Source organism: Phyllobates terribilis, unplaced genomic scaffold (genome assembly GCF_046119375.1).
Source record: "Phyllobates terribilis strain yellow unplaced genomic scaffold, ASM4611937v1 Scaffold_2__4_contigs__length_985480577, whole genome shotgun sequence".
Classification (NCBI taxonomy): domain Eukaryota; kingdom Metazoa; phylum Chordata; class Amphibia; order Anura; family Dendrobatidae; genus Phyllobates; species Phyllobates terribilis.
Genome location: NW_027362762.1, coordinates 620,981,839 through 621,004,559, shown reverse-complemented (window position 1 = coordinate 621,004,559; position 22,721 = coordinate 620,981,839). Strand labels below are relative to the sequence as shown.

The following is a 22,721-nucleotide window of genomic DNA, read 5'->3' as shown; positions in this document are numbered from 1 at the left end:
TACCGATTTCCAGTATGTCACTACCCCCAGAAGAAGGCACAGCGCCAAAACGCGCGTAAGGGTGACAGTACCCGGGCATACATTCCTGCTATATACACATGTAAGTCTTGCTCTTATATTTAAGCTTGCTGCTCAATGGTGACTCAATTCTTTTTGTACTTAGCCATGCACTGTGCATTTTAGTGGCTCATTTGAGCCTGTTTTTATGGTTTATATACCACTAATCTGGCTATGATACATGTTACACATGTTCATATTTATATATGTCCCATTCTAGCAACTTCTTATATATTATTCCATATCATGTGTTGGATTTATCTGTGTCCTATTTGAGTGACTTTCTATCACCAATTAATACTATATGTTGGAGTGTAGCCCTGAGTACTTAGTTTTTTTGCTCACTGCTTTTGTATCTGCGCCAATATATTCTCATCTATCTGTGAACTTTTAACTTTGGATTATAATAAACTTTATATGCTTACATTATTATGTTCTTGCACGTCATTGTTTTGTATGAACTATTGTCTGAGACGTTGACCGGATTTAGCATATTTTGATTTGTGACCCGTATGGTCAAATAATTTTTTGCTTCATTACTTTGCTGTGTATTTTCACAGACTCCTATCTTGAATTGGTGTACCATGGATTTTAAAGCCAGAGATAGTGTCTGGCAAGTACAAGTGGCGCAGGTCTTTGGTGGTGGGCTGACGGTTGCAGAGAGTGGCGATCAGAGGGATATGGGTGTTACTAAAGACCAGATTAAACGCTTACTACACAGGAGGACAAAGATATGGTGGAATTGAGCATTCCTACAGAATTATATTAGAAAGAAATTGATCCCTCGTGGGTTGAGAATCCAAGTCTTTCCATCATTCTCAGTAGAGAATGAATCCATTAGAATGAGGTGGGAGGAGGTCTGTTCACAGGGCTTTTATCAATTAATAGAACTTCTAATTGAATTGAATAGTATGTCCATCAAGGACCTTGAGATTGAACTTGAGGACCTTTACTCCAAACTTAAAACTAATTCTACAAGTGAAGTAATAACTGACTTTAATCTGGCGATGGAGAAATATTCTGGTGAATGGGAATCACAAATTAAGGAGATACAGGCCAAAAAACTTGGCCGAGATAATATGGATTACCAGCTTGGCCAAGTTTATAAATGGTGACGGCCGCAGACACACAAACGCACCCAGAGATCCTTTTCTGTATCGTCGTCCTCGTCGATGGGAGAGACCTCTGATGCATCATATACCTCTGGGTATTCTATTAAAACAAGATATGGAAAGAATGTCAAACGTACTCTGACTCAGAAATCGACTGGCAACAAGAAATTGCAGAGCGATCAAATACCGAAGGTAATTAATTTATCTAATTACGTTTTCTCTCAAACTGAACTAAATTTATTGTCTAAGGGTTTGACATTCTCTCCTAGCACTAAATTTGACCAATTTACAGCCTTGACAGATCTCCATATCTTTGCCCGGAATTTGGTCTTCAAGAAGTTGTTCCACAATACAGCCCTTCATAAAAACTTCCCACTACCTGAGGAGCCACAGGCTCTGTGTATACTAGAAGAATTAGCGATTGAACATAATCAAACCTCATTAGGTAAGACTCCAATTTCTATCCGTCCTAAATCCAAGAAATTCCCGCCCTTGTCGACATGCCCAAATGTCGACATCTTCGTACAGATGGTATCTAAAGATCTAGAAAAGATACCAGCAACCATATATCAGGACAATTTATCTGGACCTGAACATATGTGCTTAAAACAACTAAAATCACTTAAGGATGTGATATTCAAGCCTGCCGACAAGGGTGGGAACATTGTAGTATGGCCCCGTTCTATGTATGAACTTGAAGCCTATAAATTGCTCAGGGACCATAAATGCTATAAGAAATTAACGTACAATCCGTTAGCGTCCTACAAAGCACAATTTACCAAAATTCTATTGGATGGGGTAGAGAAAAACATCATCACCAAAAATATATGTGACATTTTACTAATCAAGGAACCATCGATCCCGACTCTTTATTTATTGCCCAAGGTGCATAAAAACTTGACTACACCTCCGGGCAGACACATCATCTCTGGGATCGGTGGTTTGACTGAAAATGTTTGCAAATATGTTGACAGTTTCTTGAAGCCCCTGGTAGAAACAATACCATCTTTTCTACGTGATATCTCTGACCTGCTTAGGAAGATTGACTCCACCCACATTGACGAGGATATGCCCCTCGTCACATGTGATGTGGAGTCTTTATATACGAGCATACACAACAAGGATGGACTTGGTGCGGCCCGGTACTTCCTTTCTATGACCCAATTCACATTGGATGAGAGGAACTTCATTGTTCAACTGTTGGAGTTTGTCCTTACAAAAATTTTTTTTTGCTTTAACGGGTCCTTTTTTCTGCAGCTCCAGGGAACAGCCATGGGTGCGGCCTGTGCGCCCTCCTATGCCAACCTGTTCCTGGGCCTGTGGGAAAGGGACCTGTTCTCGCCGGATCGGGATGCATCAATTGACTGGGTCATCCTCTGGGCCCAGTACATTGATGACATTTTCCAGATCTGGCGAGGTACACCGAGTGAACTGGATGATTATTTTCGGAGGCTAAACTCCAACACTAAGAACATTAGACTTACTTATAAATTCCATTATCACCATATTGAATTCCTGGATGTCCTTATCAAGAGGGACAGTCTGGGTTATCTACAATCAGATTTATTTAGAAAGGACACGGCTGTGAACGCCTTGTTGCATGCATCTTCGTCCCACCCAACTCATACTATCAATGCTGTACCTGTTAGCCAATTTCTGCGCATTAGACGTATCTGTTCTACGGATAGTGATTTTGAGAGGGGGGCCGAGGAGTTAAGGTGCAGATTTCTTGACCGCGGGTACAGCAAAAGGAGTATTAAGCATGCATACAATCGAGCCAGGAATAGTAATCGTGAGAATCTTATGTATCCCAATGTAAACCATAAACAAGAAAATTGGGTTAGGATGGTGACACAGTATCACTCTCAGTGGCATAGGATGTACGATATACTGAAGAAACACTGGCCAATTTTGCTTGCAGATCCGACTTTGCGGCAATATTTACCTAATCATCCATCAGTTGCGGCTCGTCGATGTCCGAGCCTTCGAGATCATTTAGTTAGGAGTTATCTTACTCCAAATATCCAGAGGACAATTGGAGATACTGGATAAATTGATAGAAAACGAACATGGGGGTGCACTCCGTGTGGCTCATGTATCTCATGTCCAAACATCGCTAGCGCCAAGAAGTTTGTCTCATCCAATGGGAAGGAATTTACCATTCTACATTCCATCACTTGTACAACATCTAATGTCATCTATCACGCTATGTGCCCCTGCTCCTTGATCTATATTGGTCTTACCACCAGAATGCTTAAGATTAGAGTCAGGGAGCACGTACGTGATATCATGGCGGCCGCAACTGAGGATAATATTGAATTACTAAAGACGATTCCTAGGCACTTTAAGAAGTATCACGCCTGTGATCCAACTGGTTTTCGAGTCAGGGGCATCGACCATGTATACAGTGCATTAGGTGGTGGTGGCACTGGTCGTGTCCTTGCACAAAAGGAATCCAGATGGATCTGGTCATTACAAACATTACACCCCCAGGGACTCAATGAGTCTCTCAATTTTTCACCATTTCTGTGATCGCCATCTCTCTCCGACCGTCTGTTCTCCGTTTCGGTATTTTTAATTTGTTTTTAATTGTTTTAATTCTTTTTGTCTCACATATATTTGTTTCTCTTCTTAGCCATGTGTATATTTATTTGGACCGCATCCCCTCTTTTCCCTCCTCCCAATTTATGAAGAATTATATATGAGGACTACCTTGACGCTTAGTATTGTATGACGACCATCGAAATATTAAGTTATTGGAACCATCTGAAGAAACACTGTGGAATAAAGACCAATTTTATAATGAATTAAATAACACAGATTTGTATACATAGCTTTATATGCATTAATATTTATGATTCATATATATTCTATTTGCCTTGTATGTATATTAATTTATTTGATCATACTAGATATACTATTGCTTACAATTTTTATGCCGCTCTCCGCGGTGGCAAAGGTACCATGCCACCTTTGGACAGTAGCATTCTTTAGATCTAGGTTCCTTAATATAACAACTAAATATATGCTTCTGTAATTATATTATGAATATGCTATATGTCTTATTAGTATGTATTAGCACACTCTGATGTCCTTCATGCATTATGTATCCTTTTTGTATTTATTGTCTTGTTATATGTGCATTGCTACATACAGCTTATATACTAAGTGTGGATATCATTAATGTGCATCTTATATACTAATTGCCTTTGTACTGCCCATTCTATGTTCAACCATCATATTGTTATTATATATCATCCCCTCTCTATTATATCATAATCGTCACACTACTATTCATTTGAGAATGTGACGTTAATACACCATTGTGTGATTTTGGAGGCGGTGTTAGGTCAGTGGTCACGTGGTGTCGGGGGCGGGTTCCGCTCCTTCCAGTTACGTGTGTCACTGTGACATCTCTGGCCCTCCTATTTTGGAGATGTACTATACACGGGGCGGTGCTTACACTCGCAGTCACGTGATGTATGAGGGTGGGTTTTGTACTCCCTGCCATCACGTGACGCGGGATGTGTATTCAACGCTGCGATGTCAGTGACAACAATGTAAACTTCCGGAGGGGCGGAGCTAACACACGGATATGCGTTCCCTTACTGGATGCATCGCTACCAGCGATTGGTTAGATATTATTCCTTTTTCTGCATCCCATCCATTGATTGGCTAATGGCCCCATATAAACAATACCGATTTCCAGTATGTCACTACCCCCAGAAGAAGGCACAGCGCCGAAACGCGCGTAGGGGTGACAGTACCCGGGCATACATTCCTGCTATATACACATGTAAGTCTTGCTCTTATATTTAAGCTTGCTGCTCAATGGTGACTCGATTCTTTTTGTACTTAGCCATGCACTGTGCACTTTAGTGGCTCATTTGAGCCTGTTTTTATGGTTTATATACCACTAATCTGGCTATGATACATGTTACACATGTTCATATTTATATATGTCCCATTCTAGCAACTTCTTATATATTATTCCATATCATGTGTTGGATTTATCTGTGTCCTATTTGAGTGACTTTCTATCACCAATTAATACTATATGTTGGAGTGTAGCCCTGAGTACTTAGTTTTTTTGCTCACTGCTTTTGTATCTGCGCCAATATATTCTCATCTATCTGTGAACTTTTAACTTTGGATTATAATAAACTTTATATGTTTACATTATTATGTTCTTGCACGTCATTGTTTGGTATGATCTAAATACAAGCTGCCTCTGTCATCTCTGGGGAAATATCTACATACCGACTCATCACATTTTTTTTTTGAGTTTGTCACCACCACTGAACTTAACTTACTCTACTGTTTGATCAGATTTAAAGGAGAAAAATGCCCCGACAGTGTATCAATCATCCGGACAGATTCTACTATGTGTGTGGTTCTTTTACACCAAAAGGCCAAGTACGATTAATCACACATAATATTAAAATGATGTACCAGATGTACTTTAACTGTCCGCTTGGTGATCAGGACAAAAGCTGGGCCCCTCATGTGATATGCTCAAGTTCTTCAAATGGTCTTCGTGACTGGTTGAATATGAGGAAAGTGGCTATGCCACTTGATGTTCCCATGATTAGGAGAGAACCCAAAAATCAGTGATGACTGCTACTTTTGTTTTGTCAAACTGAAGGGCTTTTCTACAAAGAACAAACATAAGATTAATTACCATGAACTTGAATGTGCGATTAGGACAGTTCCACATGATGATACTGACGCACCCCCTGGGCCATGTTCAAGGGATACCCGGAGCCGGATCTGGATAGGGGTAGTAGTCCTTGTGGCGGTGACCCAGTCCGTGCCCAGGGTGTCAAACTAAGTGTGTGGCAGTCTTGGTAGATGTTGTTTCAGTGTCGACTACGCCACCCGTTGATTTGCGGTCACAAGGCCGCCGCTGCAGAACAGTCCGCTGAGGCCGGTAGTATGTGTGCAGCAATGGTGGTATAACCCCCAACGGGAGGGGTATGGCCTCAGGGCAGCTGGTGCGGATGATGGAGGTAGTGATAGTGCAGAAAGGAGAGTCAGAGACGTGAGATGCAGTTTTAGGGTTTTTACTCACAGGTGTTCCTTCAGTCACTCTGGCCTTGAGTGACCACCCGAGCCGTACTGCGTTCACCAGGTGCGGGACTCGGCTAACCCCCAGGCAGTTCCGGAGCGTGGTCCTGAGCTTCCCTCTCACTCTCTTTCTCCTGGCCGTCCCCACCAGGGATCCACCTTTGTCCGGTTCCCTTGGGCCTTCTATGGTAAAACCTTCTCTGGCTTTCCTGACCCTACTCTTGGTGTACCTTCCTGGTGGATGTGGTGAGGGTCGTGGCAAAACTTGACCACGACCTCCGGTTCCTGGTTAAGGGTTACTTTTGCCTCCGCCAGCTTGGGATCCGGTGCCCTCTTCTGCCAACCCTTCACCCTTTTTGGTTTGCTTATGGGATCTTAGGGTTCCCTCTTTTCTGCGTCTCTGGGCCTTCCTTCTTCCTCTCTGCTTCAGGCCTGGCCCTGGAGCTGGGCCCAGCCGGAGCCACAGCTCCCTGTCAGCCCTCCTGGCTGAGCTCCTCTGCTCTGCTTCTCCTCAGACTGAACTCGACCCTGTCCTAAGATGGTGCCCACCATATATACTCCCTCTATGTGTGAGCCCAGGTGACCAGCACCCAATGGGCTCCTAGCTTTACCCAGAGTACTCCCCCTATCTGCCCCTACACTACTGGGATGTTCCACCCCCCCTCCCACTCCAGCCAGGGACAGACGCTGTCGTACCAGCACATCTACTTGGTGGGAGTACCATAGTTCTGTCCCCCGGAAATGGGATGTATGTAGTGCATGCAGCCTACTGAGCTCAGTCCCACGCTCCATCCTTACCCGGGAGTGGAATACCACACCTCTGGAGTGAGGTGCAATACCCCTGTAGCAGCCGAGTCCTCAGGGTGCTACATTCCCCCCTGGTAAATCACAGCACGTCCTCGGGCTGTAAAAGAGCAAAACAATATAAAACATACAAACTTTTTTTTAAAACATACACCAACATATAAAACATTATAAACATTATCAGATTCTAGCAATATAAACTTTTTCATATAAAACTCTTTTATATAAAATGTTCTTGATTCCTGGCCACCGTGCAACTTGTGACCAGGTAAAAGTGCAACAGTCACAAAAACAGTTCCTTATAAAACCGGTAGGGGGCGCCTTAAGAAGCGCAACTATTTACAGGGTGGCCGCTCTCAGTCCTCGGCCAGTGGGGATAAGGGATGGCTGCTCACAGTCCTCAGCCTGTTAAGGGATAGGGACACACGGGTAACAGTTTGCTGGTCCCAACGGGGACTATACTTTACTGGTAACAGTTCTTGTACCCTTACGGGTAACTATTTACAGCTTCACTGTACCGTACTTTAGTAACGGCATCCTCCTGCTCCTTCTTGAGGGTAATCTTCAGACCCGTCCGGGTCCTCTTGACCTTCCTCAAACCGCAGCTCTTCCTCAGTCAATCTGTGCACATGGAGAGCATATGGACCTTTGGCACATTGATGCCGGGTGAAGGTGACCTCGTCACCCAGGTAAAGATCACGTCCTCTGTGTCCCTCCGGCAGATGGCTCTCGACGTCCCTGCGGGTGACAAAGACGTCGCCGGGGGTTCTGTGGTCCCGGATAAAACCCCAACCGTGCTGCAGTTGAAACTTGATTACGGTCCCGGTGGCGCGGGGACCGTGGGCTGCACGGGGGTTTCGTCTGGTCCGGCTTTTCTGTTCCGCACTCTGTACTTGCAGCCGCTCCTCGCGGACCCGCCTTTCTCGCCGTTCCCGGTCGAAGACCTCCAGCTGTTGCCGGCAGCACTCTGCTCGCTGGGCTGCGGCCGCCCGGGTCTCATGGGTGAACCCAATGAGGTTTTCTCCGGTGGGGTCCCATTCGAACTGCGCCTCCTCCAACGGGAGTGGGGTGATCTTGGCGGGCGCCGGAGCCGGAATCAGAGGCTCACACAGAGGCCTTTCCTTCCGGAGTCGGGGATGGAGGTACTCCGGTGGCCACTCAAAGGGCTGCCCATCCGGGCAAGTGTGCTGGGCGAACAGGTCTTCACCCAAGGGTAGCACGGTGGAGGTTGAGGGCGCGATGGTAGTAGCGGCGCCCGGATTCACCAGGCCTTGCGACCAGGCCGGTGGCGCTCTAAAGGTAAAGGGCACTGTGGAGACGGCGGCGCCTGGGGGCACTCGACCTTGCGACCAGGCCGGTGACTTGGTGGAGATAGAGGGCTCTGTTGGAACTGCGGCGCCCGGGGGTACTCGGCCCTGCGACCAGGCCGGTGGCGTCTCCTGCTTGGCCGCGCTCGAGGTTGAGGCGCGTGATGTCACAGGGGGCGTGGCCGCGGCTCCTGCTTGAGGCCTAGTCTGGAGCGGGGGCGGTGCAGCGACAGGCACGGTAGGGGGAATTTCGGGCTCTGCGACGGGGAGCTGGGGCAGGCTCACGGTTTCTAGGCTTGGGGTAGTGTCGTCCCCTTTACCTGCCTCCGTCTCTTCAGCTCCTTCCACGGCGTCGTCTCCGGCCTTCATTCCTCCTGCACCATCCTCAGAGGCGGTCAGACTCCTCGTCTCGGGTGGCGTGCTCCGCTGGCGGGTTCCAGCCTGCTGGGCCATCTCCCTACTCCAATCAGTCAGCGTTTCTCGCTGCACCTGGGCCATCCTCCGTGCGAGGCCCTCCAGCGCGGTCTGTGCACGCTCCCGGTCTCGGGGGAGCTGTGCCAGGATCTCCACCAGGTCTTGTGGGGTGGTGGTTTGCAACAGGCTCCTGACCATCGGGTCGGTGCTGCCTGACTCTCCCTCCATCTCCGGGTGCGAACTCTCCAGACTCCTCCAGGCTGCACCCATCCTCACTCTTTTGTTCTTGATCCGCCCACACTGAGGGCGGTCCTGGGGCAACTTGGTGATTGTCAGTTCTAGGGGCAGTCCCCCCTCGCTGACGGACATCTCAATCATTGCAGTCTCTGCTGGTGGGGGCGGTCTTTGCTTTTGGCGCTCTTCTGGGACCAGGCCCACGATGGGAGGTAGTCTCTTGCCACCCTCTGGCACGCCCATAATGGCGTCCGCTCTGCCAGGGCGGGAAATCTTCTCAGATGGCGGGAACCGTCTCCCAATGGCGGGAAACTCTGTGGATGGCGGGAAAAGACTGCAGATGGCGGGCAAACGGCGGGAAACGATCCGAGATGGCGTCCGATGGCGGGGACCCTCCGGAATTGGCGGGTGACTTCTTCTTACGGTAAATATGAACTTTTCTTCAGGCACGCAGTACCCGGTGGTTGCGGGCACGTAATCCTGCCGACTACGCCAAAGTTGACGCACCCCCTGGGCCATGTTCAAGGGATACCCGGAGCCGGATCTGGATAGGGGTAGTAGTCCTTGTGGCGGTGACCCGGTCCGTGCCCAGGGTGTCAAACTAAGTGTGTGGCAGTCTTGGTAGATGTTGTTTCAGTGTAGACTACGCCACCCGTTGATTTGCGGTCACAAGGCCGCCGCTGCAGAACAGTCCGCTGAGGCCGGTAGTATGTGTGCAGCAATGGTGGTATAACCCCCAACGGGAGGGGTATGGCCTCAGGGCAGCTGGTGCGGATGATGGAGGTAGTGATAGTGCAGAAAGGAGAGTCAGAGACGTGAGATGCAGTTTTAGGGTTTTTACTCACAGGTGTTCCTTCAGTCACTCTGGCCTTGAGTGACCACCCGAGCCGTACTGCGTTCACCAGGTGCGGGACTCGGCTAACCCCCAGGCAGTTCCGGAGCGTGATCCTGAGCTTCCCTCTCACTCTCTTGCTCCTGGCCGTCCCCACCAGGGATCCACCTTTGTCCGGTTCCCTTGGGCCTTCTATGGTAAAACCTTCTCTGGCTTTCCTGACCCTACTCTTGGTGTACCTTCCTGGTGGATGTGGTGAGGGTCGTGGCAAAACTTGACCACGACCTCCGGTTCCTGGTTAAGGGTTACTTTTGCCTCCGCCAGCTTGGGATCCGGTGCCCTCTTCTGCCAATCCTTCACCCTTTTTGGTTTGCTTATGGGATCTTAGGGTTCCCTCTTTTCTGCGTCTCTGGGCCTTCCTTCTTCCTCTCTGCTTCAGGCCTGGCCCTGGAGCTGGGCCCAGCCGGAGCCACAGCTCCCTTTCAGCCCTCCTGGCTGAGCTCCTCTGCTCTGCTTCTCCTCAGACTGAACTTGACCCTGTCCTAAGATGGTGCCCACCATATATACTCCCTCTATGTGTGAGCCCAGGTGACCAGCACCCAATGGGCTCCTAGCTTTACCCAGAGTACTCCCCCTATCTGCCCCTACACTACTGGGATGTTCCATCCCCCCTCCCACTCCAGCCAGGGACTGACGCTGTCGTACCTGCACATCTACTTGGTGGGAGTACCGTAGTTCTGTCCCCCGGAAATGGGATGTATGTAGTGCATGCAGCCTACTGAGCTCAGTCCCACGCTCCATCCTTACCCGGGAGTGGAATACCACACCTCTGGAGTGAGGTGCAATACCCCTGTAGCAGCCGAGTCCTCAGGGTGCTACATTACCTTGCCAGTTCCTGTACCACCATTGTCTGGATTGGATGAAATTGAAGTTGAATATGGAGCTGAAGCTACTAGCGAAGTCATGGAGACCTCAAGTCAAGATGAGTATGTACCTGATGGAGCAGCCGAGCAGCCAGAACGCTTTACTCAACATGAATTAAATGATCTCATCAGAGACCTGTCATTGTCAAAAGATAAAGTCGAACTTCTTGCATCTAGGTTGAAACAGAAGAATCTTCTTCATAATGATGTTAAAGTGTGTTATGACCAAAACAGAAGTAACAGTGTAACACAATTTCTCACAGTTGATAGACCAATGGTGTGCTGTAACAATGTGAATGGCCTCTTTGAAGAACTGAATCAAGAGTATTTTGTGGCAGATTGGTGATTGTTTATTGACTCATCCCAGAGAAGTTTGAAAGCGGTGTTGCTTCACAATAGAAATATGAAACCATCACTCCCTATTGCTCACTCATGTCATCTAAAGGAAAGTTATGAAAAGCTGTCAGTTGTTTTGGATGCTATACAATATAAGCATCATCAATGGAATATCAGTGGAGATTTGAAAGTGATTGGTCTGCTAATGGGAATGCAAGGAGGTTTCACAAAATATTGTAGCTTCTTGTGTTTATGGGACAGTAGAAATACAGTAGAGCTTTATGTTCGACGTGATTGGGGACAGAGAAACATCTATGCTCCAGGTAGACACAATGTATGGCATAATTCTTTAGTTGTTCCAACAAAAATCTTTCTTCCTTCACTACATATAATTGGGATTGATTAAAAACTTTGTGAAAGCCATGGCAAAGACAAATTCACAAGGGTTCCAGTACATTTCACAGAAATTCTCCAGCATTTTACCAGAAAAACTGAAGGAAGGGGTATTTGTTGGTCCTCACATCAGAGAGCTTATGAGAGATGATGTGTTTGAAGGAACTCTAAATGATAAGGAATTGAGAGCTTGGAAAAGCTTCAAGTGGATCTGTGAAAACTTCTTAGGAAAAAATAAATCTCCAGAATATGTTGAAGGTGTTGAGGAACTGCTAAATGCATACCAGTGTCTTGGATGTCGCATGTCTCTGAAAATGCACTTTTTGCATTCACATTTAGGTTTCTTCACTCCAAATCTTGGGAATGTAAGCGATGAACAAGGCGAGCGGTTTCACCAGGACATTAAAGTAATGGAACACCGCTACCAGGGTTTTTGGAATGACTCAATGATGGCAGATTATTGTTGGATGTTATATAGGGACAACCCTGAAAAATTGTATCAATGACAGTCTAATGTCAAGCACTTTTCATTTTTGCTCATATTTTGGTTTCTATTTTGCATGTGAAATTATTTTGGTTCAATAAAACTGTTTTGTAAGGTCAAGCATTTTTTCCTGATATGTAGATTACTTTTTTCTTAATGTCGCCAGTATATTTCCTAAACCTTATAATAATGATACTGCTCCGTGGAAATCAGAACAAAAAAAATGATTCAGAAAAGTGCAAGGTCAACTGCGATGATTACAAAAAATATTTTTTTGTAGACCTGTGTTATTATTTGTTCACATTGTATTCATATGCAAACTACTAACGTATACCCGGGAAAAATATCCAGATGTTTGCAACTGTAGAGTGGCACATTTCTGTAATTGTGACAAACAGTGCTATAACTTGAGCATGCAGTTTGCATGTGTCTAGCTGGCATAATTTATTATGGAACTGTGGCGCCCCTGAGGGTTCGGTCGCCACAGAGGTACTGCATCTCACCCAGAGGTGGGTATCTCACTCTCAGGTAAGGAAGGAGTACAGCTCCTAACACCTGCATCCAACACATTCCACACCAGTGGGGGCAGGGCAAGATTGCTCCTAAGGGAGAGCACAGTCCCTGGTCCCTAGCTGAAGGGTGGAGCTATGTAGTGGGTGTGGGTGGAGGAAGTAGTTTAGGGGAGCACATGAAGGAAAGTATAAATAGAGAAGCTATCTTGTAGAGCCAGATCAGTCAGAGGAGGAGAGTGTGTGGAGCAGGAGCTCTGTAGGAGCTCTGCTCAGGAGGAGGGCCTGAGGAGAGGCCCAGGACTGAAGGAGAAGGAGAGAGGAGCAGGAAGGGCTCCAGGAACGAAGAAGGGACCCCAGAGGTACGGGCAGTGCTGGAGGCCACCCGTACGCCTGAATCTACCAGGAGGTGGAGGGGTCAGGCCACACAAAGGGGACCGGTCCCTCAACTAGCGGAAGATTGTATGTCTCAACTAGAAACCGGAGGCTGCAGTATTTCAAGTCCTGCAGCCAACAGTCCATATCAGCCTCACCAAGAAGGTAGCTATAGAGGACCCAGGGGACGTAACAGACGTCGCCCGACAAGGCACGCGGGTACTGGATTGGGACCCTAGGTATGAGGTGCAGGGAGATTGCCAGAGAGAGAGAACACACAGAAGGGGGTCCCGCTGAGTACTCCGGAGATATCTGAGGGTTGACTGAACCCCTCCCTGAGTAAGCGCAGCACGACGAGGGAAGTTACACTGGTACCTGTAACTTGGACTGCAACAACCGTGAGTAAAGACCCTGAGGACTGCACCCCACTGTCTCTGTGATTATTATCTGCGCCATCACCCCTGCACTACAACGTCCAGCATCATCTACTTCACTACAACATCTACACTGCCCTGGAGCTAAATTCTACCTGTAGAGAGCTGAACTAACCCTGCTGCACTAACACCAGCTCCGGAGGTTCTGCACACTAGCGGCGGCTCCAAATAGCCGCATACCACAGGTGGAGTCACGAACTATATATAAAAACTATAAATCCCCTGTAAATAATCCCCTTTTGATTGACCGCCCTGGGTCACGGACTGGGTCACCGCCACTGTGACATCTCCCCTAGCAACAACAGGCCCGGCACCAAGTACCCCACGGCCCAGGGGGCGCGTCAGAACCCTTAGGCACCTGCCAACACAGTACGTATATAGTCAGGGAGCCCTAAGCAGCATACTTCATGCAAAAATGCTGCCTTGCTTATATGCATGATGCTACTCATGCTGTCTGTGCCTCTGTGAGTTTTCTACATTCACACATCCATATGAGTCATAGTCTCTGATTCATGGACCAACCATGTCTCTCCCAAACCAAACTCAACAGCCTCAAAAGCATATGTTAGAATGGCTGTAATAACTCTCTGCTACTTTGATTGTCTGCTTGATCTGCAGCATATGTGTGCCATGTGTGTCCACAGAGCAGGCTGTCAATCAAAGTGACAGAGAACGATTACAATTGTGCTCACATGGTAGTGAGTAGTTCACCGTTCCGATGACTGGAAGCGAATGGCTGCAGAGAGAATAAAATTTAATTTTCTCCCTGTAGCCGCTGCTCCAGTAAGCCAGGTACATAGGATCTAAATGCTGATTACCTGCAGATTAGCACTATGTCTGCAAATAAATAATGCTTCTCGAAGTGACAGGTTCCCTTTAAGGATACATTCACACCCATGTGTGCCATTGTTCTAGCAAGGCATATATGAGGCTGTTGAGCTCGCATCGGTAGACCTGCAGCAGGTCTGTGCATTTCAGTTAATAGTCACAATATTGGAATATCCCTCAAATATCTGCTTAAACTTTTCCAGACATAAAGGCACAGTTTTACATACAAGCACAATATTACTTACACACAGAGGTATGCTTTTACACATGCATACACAGTGGGGCGGCATACCTGCACACATGCAAACACAGAAGCATTCGATTCACATGTTGTGGGCATATCACTTTTTATTCCATTACGATTTGCATTATTTCCATTAGATATTTATTCATATCTACATTATATTTGGCCTTCTGGCAGAGGTATTGGTCCAGACCTCAATAATTTTAGCCTATGGGAAGGATCATATCACTGACTATCTGATATCACTGACTCATCACCACCTTATTTCTACAGTACATCACCCTGACCGGCCAGGATCTATCCTCCTCCTCTTTCAGTTGTGTAAAAAGAAATGGAGTTTAAGAAGAAGCTACTCAAAGAGGTGTGCGCTGCCCTGCGACTCCTTGCTGTATGGACTCTTGGCCCCATTGTTCCAGTCTTATTCCTCCTCCTGCTAATGTCAAATGAAGAGAGGAGACCTGTGCCATTACAATGCTGTCGCCACTTGTCAGCTTGCCTTCCAGTCTGACCGGTGTAAAATGAACTTAGACTTTGCTTGCATACACAGATCAGCTGTGCTTTTGCTGCCAGCCTGATCATCATATTCCATGTTATTGGGCCCCCTACCCATCGGGGCCCAATTGCAGTTTCACCCTCTGTGACCACGATCATTAAGCCCATAGTGACAAAAACATTTGACAAGAGAAAGAATTAAGTGCATATTTAGCATTCAGACAAAAGTACAAGAAAAATAAACTTTACTTCTTAACAAATATATGAATTCCAAGACGAAACAAGGCTACTAAAAACACTTAAAGAAAGACCCAAACATGGTGTCTATCAATGTCCCAGGTGACAACAGGCTAAAGTTATACAGCCCCAATACACCTAATACAATGAGACCCCTGTGGAGCAACTACATATAGAAATGCAGATTATGCCTAGTCCAAAAAAATGGATTATAAATATTCGCTATAAAAAGTGCAATAGTAGTATAAAGGACCCAATAGACAACATAAACTAAAAAATGCCTGTGCTCACAATTATAGATGGAGTGCATAAGAGCAATGAAGAAATATACCCAAATTACTATAATAACTGTTAGCAGGGAAGTGGAAGGGAAACAGCCCCAAGGGTATAGCCACCACTGCGGCTTCTTCTTGGGTCAGAAATAGTGACAAAAATGTATACTATGTGGACCTTGGATTTAAGAGTAGTGGATTATGGTTTCTACTACATGTACTAAGAAGTATGCATCTGTCTGGGTCATTAAAGTTCATGTTCACAATTTTGGGAACATACATACAGGTGCCATAGGCATCAAAATCCCATTCACTTTCATATGTAGATAGTGCGTTTTCCATTTCACAAAAATGCATCCGATAAAAGCAAAAATGTGCGATGTGTGAACATGAAAATGATATTTACCCACCTCCTCATATTTATAACATCCGGGTCCACGGTTTGGGGCTCCTCTGATGGGGGCTAGATCATTACCCAGGCGGTCTGGGGCACAGTAGTAGGGGAACTGTTTTCTTTCCTGTGAACTGCCAAAGCAGACTCTCTTCTGGGCTTCTGAAGTGTTAAAATCAGTGAAAAATGTTAAAAAGCAACAAACATAGAAAACAATAAGCAAGGTAAAAAATATGTTTATTACTGAACACAAGTCCACTGGTGCCTTGAAAAACCCAAAGTTTATCTGCTGAACTACAGTAGAAATTGCGGCATTTTATTTTTCATGTACAGTTTGTTTCTTTCTCTTAAATCTATATTATTCACTATAGGTGTCTAGATCCAGCATTACCTGGCTCATGCTCCATGCTCTGCTCCAGCTTGTGTACGAATCGTTTCTATGGTCACATGGACTTAGTTTATGGCTTAGGCTCCCCCTGCTGGTCATATACAACATGCACCGAGAGCTTTGAAACCAAATAACATTCCATTCCAATATCCTTTATCACCTACATCTTTATAGTTGTAGAGATATTTTTGGGTGTTGGTCTTAAAAACACTACATTCACTTTCAGTATCCCATGTGTGCATGGAAATGTATATAATGGAGAAAAGGAAACACAAATTCTTCCTGCAAATGCGTTTATTTATTGCATCTGGAAACAAGTGTTATATCCACTATATAAAAATGCTTTAATTATTCATTACTACATTAAAATCTTATGAACATGCCCATTTTGTGGCTTTAGGATGATGTTTTAGTTTTTCACTGACACATTACAGAGGCCATGAACCATGGAAAAAAAAGTGGAAAATCCAGTAACCGCAAAAGTCATTAAAACATCGCATTTATTTGTAGATTAAAACATGAAAAAGAAAAATGTAAAAACCATGATAGTACAACGGTCGACGCGTTTCGAGCTACACTAGCTAATAAATGTGATGTTTTAATGACTTTTGCGGTTGCTGGATTTTCCACTTTTTTTTCCACAAATCACTTATTACCTGTCTCTTATTAACTCTTTATGGGGAGAATTGACGTGCTGCCCAAATAAAGTGTTATCTCTATCTGTTATCTAAGTGTTATCTGTGGGTCAGTACAATTAAGTTTTATTTATGTTTTATGACTTTGACCAAAAAAAAGCTTAAAAGTCATCCCACCAGATTCAAGGAGTAACCAGGATTATTGTAGGTATTACTGTAGCGGTCCGGACAGATACTATGTGCTTATATGCAGATGATATGGTAATTTTTATAGATAAAGTAGAAGAACCTTTACCACATTATTTCCGGATTATTTATAAATTGGGATAAATCAGCATTTATGCCCCTCACCCACACCTCGCTAGACCACTTAGAACCATTATCACCCTTACCTATTGTGTCTAATTTCAAATATTTGGGAATAATTATACAGAAGGATATCAAGAATGACTTCTCATCTAGCATTTCTACTCTAAACTTATATTCACTTTATGGAGCAAACTGCTGCTATGAGTATCAGGACGATTCAATTTAATTAAAATGATATTACTCCCTAAATGTAGCTAAACCCTTCAACATAGCACGGTACCAGTCCCCAAATCCTTTTTCTCAACTCTCAATTCTTTGACTTCTACTTTTGTATGGGGCAACACAAGACCTAAACTTAAGCTATCAACTCTACAAAGATCCAACCGAATCAGAGGTGTAACGTTACCTGTTTTTTTTCTTTACCATCTAGCAGGTCAGCTCAAAGCAATTAGTGGATAGATGCCCATCTCTAAGCTACCAAATTCAGAGAGCCATCTAGCTCAAGCTGCTAAAGCTAATTGTTTGTTGTTGTTTTTTTACCTAAATTGTTGCCTCTTCTCAAGCTAGCATGTCTGATTTTGAGACAGGTCAAGAAAGTGGTTAACTTTAATGGAGTCATAGCTGAAATATCGCTTTGGCATTTGGCAATGTCTATTTTTCTACATTGTTGAATCACCAGTCCGCCAAGTTTTGGAGCTCACAAGCTGTACTCTCGTTAAAAGATATATATAACCAAAATATTTTAATGTCCTTGAACAGATGCAAAATCAATAGAAATGGAAACTTTTGATCACTACTATTCAGGAAGAGAATTGGAAGGAGATTTTAGAATCTCCAACCCAGGTCTCCCTTTCAATCAATAATAAAATGAACCAAATTTATATAATCCATCAATCATATCTCACTCCGGTTAAGTTATTCTGAATGGGACGATCTCCAGCTTTAAAATGTCTGAGATGCCATGCATTAGATGCAAATTTTACACACCTGATATGGAGCTGTCAAATCATTTTGTCCTATTGGCTAGAAGTAATTTCATTTTTGGCCTCCTTGATATGTATCCATATTCCCTTTGACCCTTAATCTGTCTATTTGGTGTTCTGGAAGAGGGTACATCTTTCTCCGAGAGACGCTGTTTCTGGCAAGATAGTTGTTAGCCCTGCAATGGATGGGCAGTTCCTGTCCAACCCTATGGTCCTGGATTGAATTAGTTAATTCAATAATATCTTGCAAAATGTACAGTTTACCAAAATAGAGGTTGTCCTGGGAAATTTTATAAAATATGGGATTTCTGAAATTCGTCCTTCCTTACAGTGTCGATACGTGATTAGAAAATTTTGAGTTTGACATGCCCGACTAATATAAACCAGCAAAATAATCTGTATTAATACATTTTGATCTATGAAGGTGATTCCTTTTTATGTTCTCTGTATGCAAATTAATTCCGGCACCACGTTGTTCGTTGTTCTCTCTTTTAGGATTATGGTTTTAGACTTTTTTTTTTATATTTCATTATTACATATCGTCACTATAAATGCTCACAAGGTCTTTTGACTTTATTCTAGCATTTCTACGTGCTTAGAGCAAGAGCGGGGAACCGGCCCGCAAGCCTTTTATGGCCCTCAATAACCTTTTATCCGGCCCCTGGCGTGAGGCAGTGAGGGGGATTATATGCGAGGGAAGGTATGTATCCCCCAGGATGCGCATAGAGGCATATTGAACCCGCTGGAGTGCATTGCAGTCACAGGCACAGCTGTGGTTGCAGTGCAAAATAAAAGTAAAGTTTGGACTTGGTCAAACCGTTTGGCTAAGTCAGATTTAAGAAAACCCGGCATAGGCTTTTATTTTTGGAGTGAACTACAGGATGGCAGTGGGCAGATTCACTCCCTCCAGCCCGGGTCTTGGATGTGGCTCATGTCCACAGTTTTCATTTAAAAACCAGCAGCAAAGGTTTGGGTGTGTCAGTGTTGTGTTTGCTAGCAGCAGAGCAGTAGGCTCTGCACTACCAGCCTGTGTGAAGCTGAACACAGGTCAGTGAATGCAACATACCTGATGCACCTTGAGTAACATGGCGGTGCAGTTGCCCATGGCAATGAGGTTGTGTAATACTGATTGTATTGGAGGCGGCAGCTGCGATCCGGAGGATAAAGCTGCCTTTAATTTGTGAGTTTTTTTGGACAATAAAACCTTTAAGTTGGACATTCATGTGTCACTGCCTGTTAAATCGTACTGTGTGAACACCATCGCACTACAATATGGTGGAGAATGCGGGCAGTGTTAACTGAGGAATACCCCCCAAAGCAGCATGTCCATGATTAAGCCTGCAAAGCTACAGCTCAGGCCTGCCGACAACACAGAGGAGCTACTGAAGCAGTTGGTACTCACCCAGCAGCAGCAGCTGAAGTTTCAGCAGCAAGAGCAGGAGCAGCACCAGTATCTCCAACGGCAACAGCAGGAGCAGCACCAGTAGCACAATCAGCAGCAGCAGCAGAAAACTAATGAACTGATTTTGCAACAGATTGCGGCCATGCGAGAGATGCCCCCAACACCGACCCCGGTTTGTTCGGAGGCCCGGGACAAAGTCAGGCAGCACTAAGGAAGATGAGTCCAGTGGATGACATGGAAGCTTTCCTCACGGTTTTTGAATGCACAGCGGAGTGAGAGAGCTTGCCAATTGCGCTGTGGGCTGAGGTGGTGGCCCCGTTCCTGATGGGGGATACCCAGAAGACACACTTTGACCTCACCCGGGAGGATGCCTGAACTACGGGAAGCTGAAAGGTGAGATCCTTGCCTGACGTGGGGTTAACACCTTTGTGCGGACACAACGTGTGTACCAGTGGTCTTTTGCGGAGACCCGACCCACTAGGTCTCAGGCATATGACTTATTATAGTTAGTCAAAAAGTGGCTGGGTGCTGAACCCAAAGATCCCAAATCAGGGATACCTGCCGTAGGGGTCGCCAACCTAGGGACAGAGTCTAACCCCAATATGTTTCCCCTAGAGGTATTGGCAGGAGAGGTCTAGGAGACCCCGTTGATCCCAGAGCTGGAAGTGTCCACTGGTACGTTTAGGACAGCTCAGCTTCAGGATCCCACTCAAGCCTGGGCATGAGAAAGGGTGGTAGAAATAAATGGAGTGCCTCAGCAACCGGGTGCAAAGGGGGTTTTCCCACACATGACTGTCAATCAGGATTTATTATATAGGGTTGATAAAATCCGGGATGAGGTCGTCGAACAGCGAATAGTGCCTCAATCATACCGAGGGGCAGTACTTGAGATGGCGCACACACGCCTGCTGGGTGGGCACCTAGGGGTAAAAAAAAACCAAGAACGTATTTTGCAGTGGTTCTTTTGGCCCGGGGTTTATGCCGAGGTGCAGAAGTATTGTGAGTCGTGTCCCGAGTGTCAACTTACCACACCCACTGCAAGCTTCCGTAGTCCATTGGTACCTCTACCCATTATAGAGGTACCTTTTGAACGGTTTGTGATGGATCTGGTAGGGCCCTTAGTAAAGTCCACCTGTGGCCACCAGCATATTTTGGTGGTAGTAGATTATGCCACCCGTTACCCGGAGGCAATACCACTTTGCCACACTTCGGCAAAACTTATCGCCCGTGAGCTGTTTGCCATGTTCTGCCACCTTGGACAACCTAAGGAGATCCTTACAGATCAGGGGACTCCTTTTATATCCAAGGTGACAAGTGAACTATGTAAACTGCTCTGGATAAAACAGTTAGGCACATCAGTGTACCACCCACAGACCGATGGGTTAGTGGAGAGATTTAACAAGACTCTTGAATCTATGTTAAAAAAAGTGGTCTCCAAGAATGGGAGGGATTGGAACCTGTTACTGTCCTATTTATTGTTCACTGTCTGCGAGGTACCACAGACATCCACGGGGTTCTCCCCCTTTGAGCTATTGCACGGCAGGCATCCTAGGGGCTGCTGGATGTAGCCAAAGAGACGTGGGAACAGGAGCCTACTCCGCATAGAAGTATATTTGAGCACGTGGCAATTATGCAGGATCGGATCGCAGTAGTCATGCCTATATTGAAAGAGCATATAATGGATGCCCAGGCAGCGCAGAGCCGAACGTATAATAAAAAGCCATGGTCAGGTCCTTTAAAGAAGTGGGTTGGGTGTTAGTGTTAGTGCCCATTGCAGAGAGTAAACTCATGGCCAAGTGGCAAGGGCCCTATGAAATACAGGAAAAGGTGGCAGAGGTGAATTACAGAGTATACCAACAAGGAATGAGAAAACTGGGACAACTGTATCAAGTGAACCTGCTGAAAGCGTGGAAAGACCGGGAGTGTATGAAATTGTGCCACAACAAACACCCACATCTTCTCACCTGACCTTCTCGCTTGACCTTCCTGTCCCAATTCTAGGTGATCGCAGCACATCACAGAGCAGTGTCAAAAGGTTGTTGGTTGGATAGCGAATAATGCTTCCAGTCACTTAGCCACCACCACCACCACCCTGTCTTCCACACGGTCAAGTCTCAGTAGCCGTTAGTCTGGACAGCATATTCCTCACCCTGATCCTCCTTCCTCCCACCATGCCTAGTGCCCGGAGACAACTGATCCCACACTTGAACACTCTGAAGAGCTGTTCACTTTTCCATTTATAGATTTGGGCCTCTCACCCGGTCCACTTGAAGCGGGGCAAGAAGAGAACGTTGTAACATCCCTGGTGGCATGCTTGCATAGTGCACCACCTCCCACTATGCAAGACCGCAATTTTACCTGTCAGTCCAGCCTGTAAACCGTGCTCCAGTTCATGCTGTGTGCATGTCTCTTGACTGACTGTTTAGGGCGGCGGCCCGGTTACTTCCTGATTCTTATAGCTGCTGTGGACACACCCCTAATGCGTCTCCAGCCTATTGCTGGTAGTCACTGGATATTTAAACCCCCTCCACCCAGTAGGAGGTGCCTGAGCAACACTTCAGTGTGCTCCTTGACTCTGAAGTTGCCTGGTCCAGTTCTGCTTCTGTCTGTTTCTGGGGCTGCATACCCAGACCTGTTATCTATGACTTCTTGTCCGCTTCTGCCATCTCTGGGGGCTGTGTACCCAGGCCTGTTATCTCTCACTTCTAGTCTGTCTGCCATTCTGGGGGCTGTTTACCCAGGCTCGTTTTTGTATCTCATTGCAGTAGCAGTTCCTGTCTGAACTGTACGCTAGCCTGTTACCTGTTTTGTCTCTATGTCCGTACCTTCTCTTTTCCTGCGTTGTCTGAACCTGCACCTTGCTCCAACTCGTTGTCTCTGTACTTCTGTTTGTGAGTTTTGTGTCCACTCGCTACTTCATTGTAAGTACCTTGTGTGTATCTGGTTCTGCTTGTCTCTTTTCCCTTCCTCCATATCTACCTTCTGTGTTCTAGCCATTTTTCTGTAATTTCCTATCTGTTCCATGTGAACAGAGCCCTGTCCTTTCTGCTTGCACTTGTTCTATTCTATCTTGTCCACCGCGCCTGCGGTTCTGCTCCGCTCTGGCTGTTCACCGCGCTTGCGGTTTTGCTCCGCTCTGCTTGTTTTCCGCACCTTCGGTTTTGGTCTGCTCTGCTTGTTCACCGCGCTTGCGGTTTTTCTCCGCTCTGCTTGTTCACCGCACTTGCGGTTTTGCCCTGCTCTGCTTGTCTACCGCGTC

General features: G+C 45.8%; 1 protein-coding gene across 1 annotated transcript in view; it reads right to left on the bottom strand.

Moving 5' to 3' along the window:
• Nucleotides 1–16,202, bottom strand: part of CIMAP3 (ciliary microtubule associated protein 3) — a 94,711-nt gene extending 78,509 nt beyond the window's left edge. The window contains exons 1-2 of the mRNA XM_073670655.1: nucleotides 16,137–16,202; nucleotides 15,765–15,907 (exon numbers count right to left, since the gene is read on the bottom strand). Of these exons, the coding sequence (XP_073526756.1) occupies nucleotides 15,765–15,907; nucleotides 16,137–16,152 (159 nt within the window). The 5' untranslated portion in view covers nucleotides 16,153–16,202. The remainder of the gene's footprint in view (nucleotides 1–15,764; nucleotides 15,908–16,136) is intronic.
• Nucleotides 16,203–22,721: the final 6,519 nt, after the last annotated feature.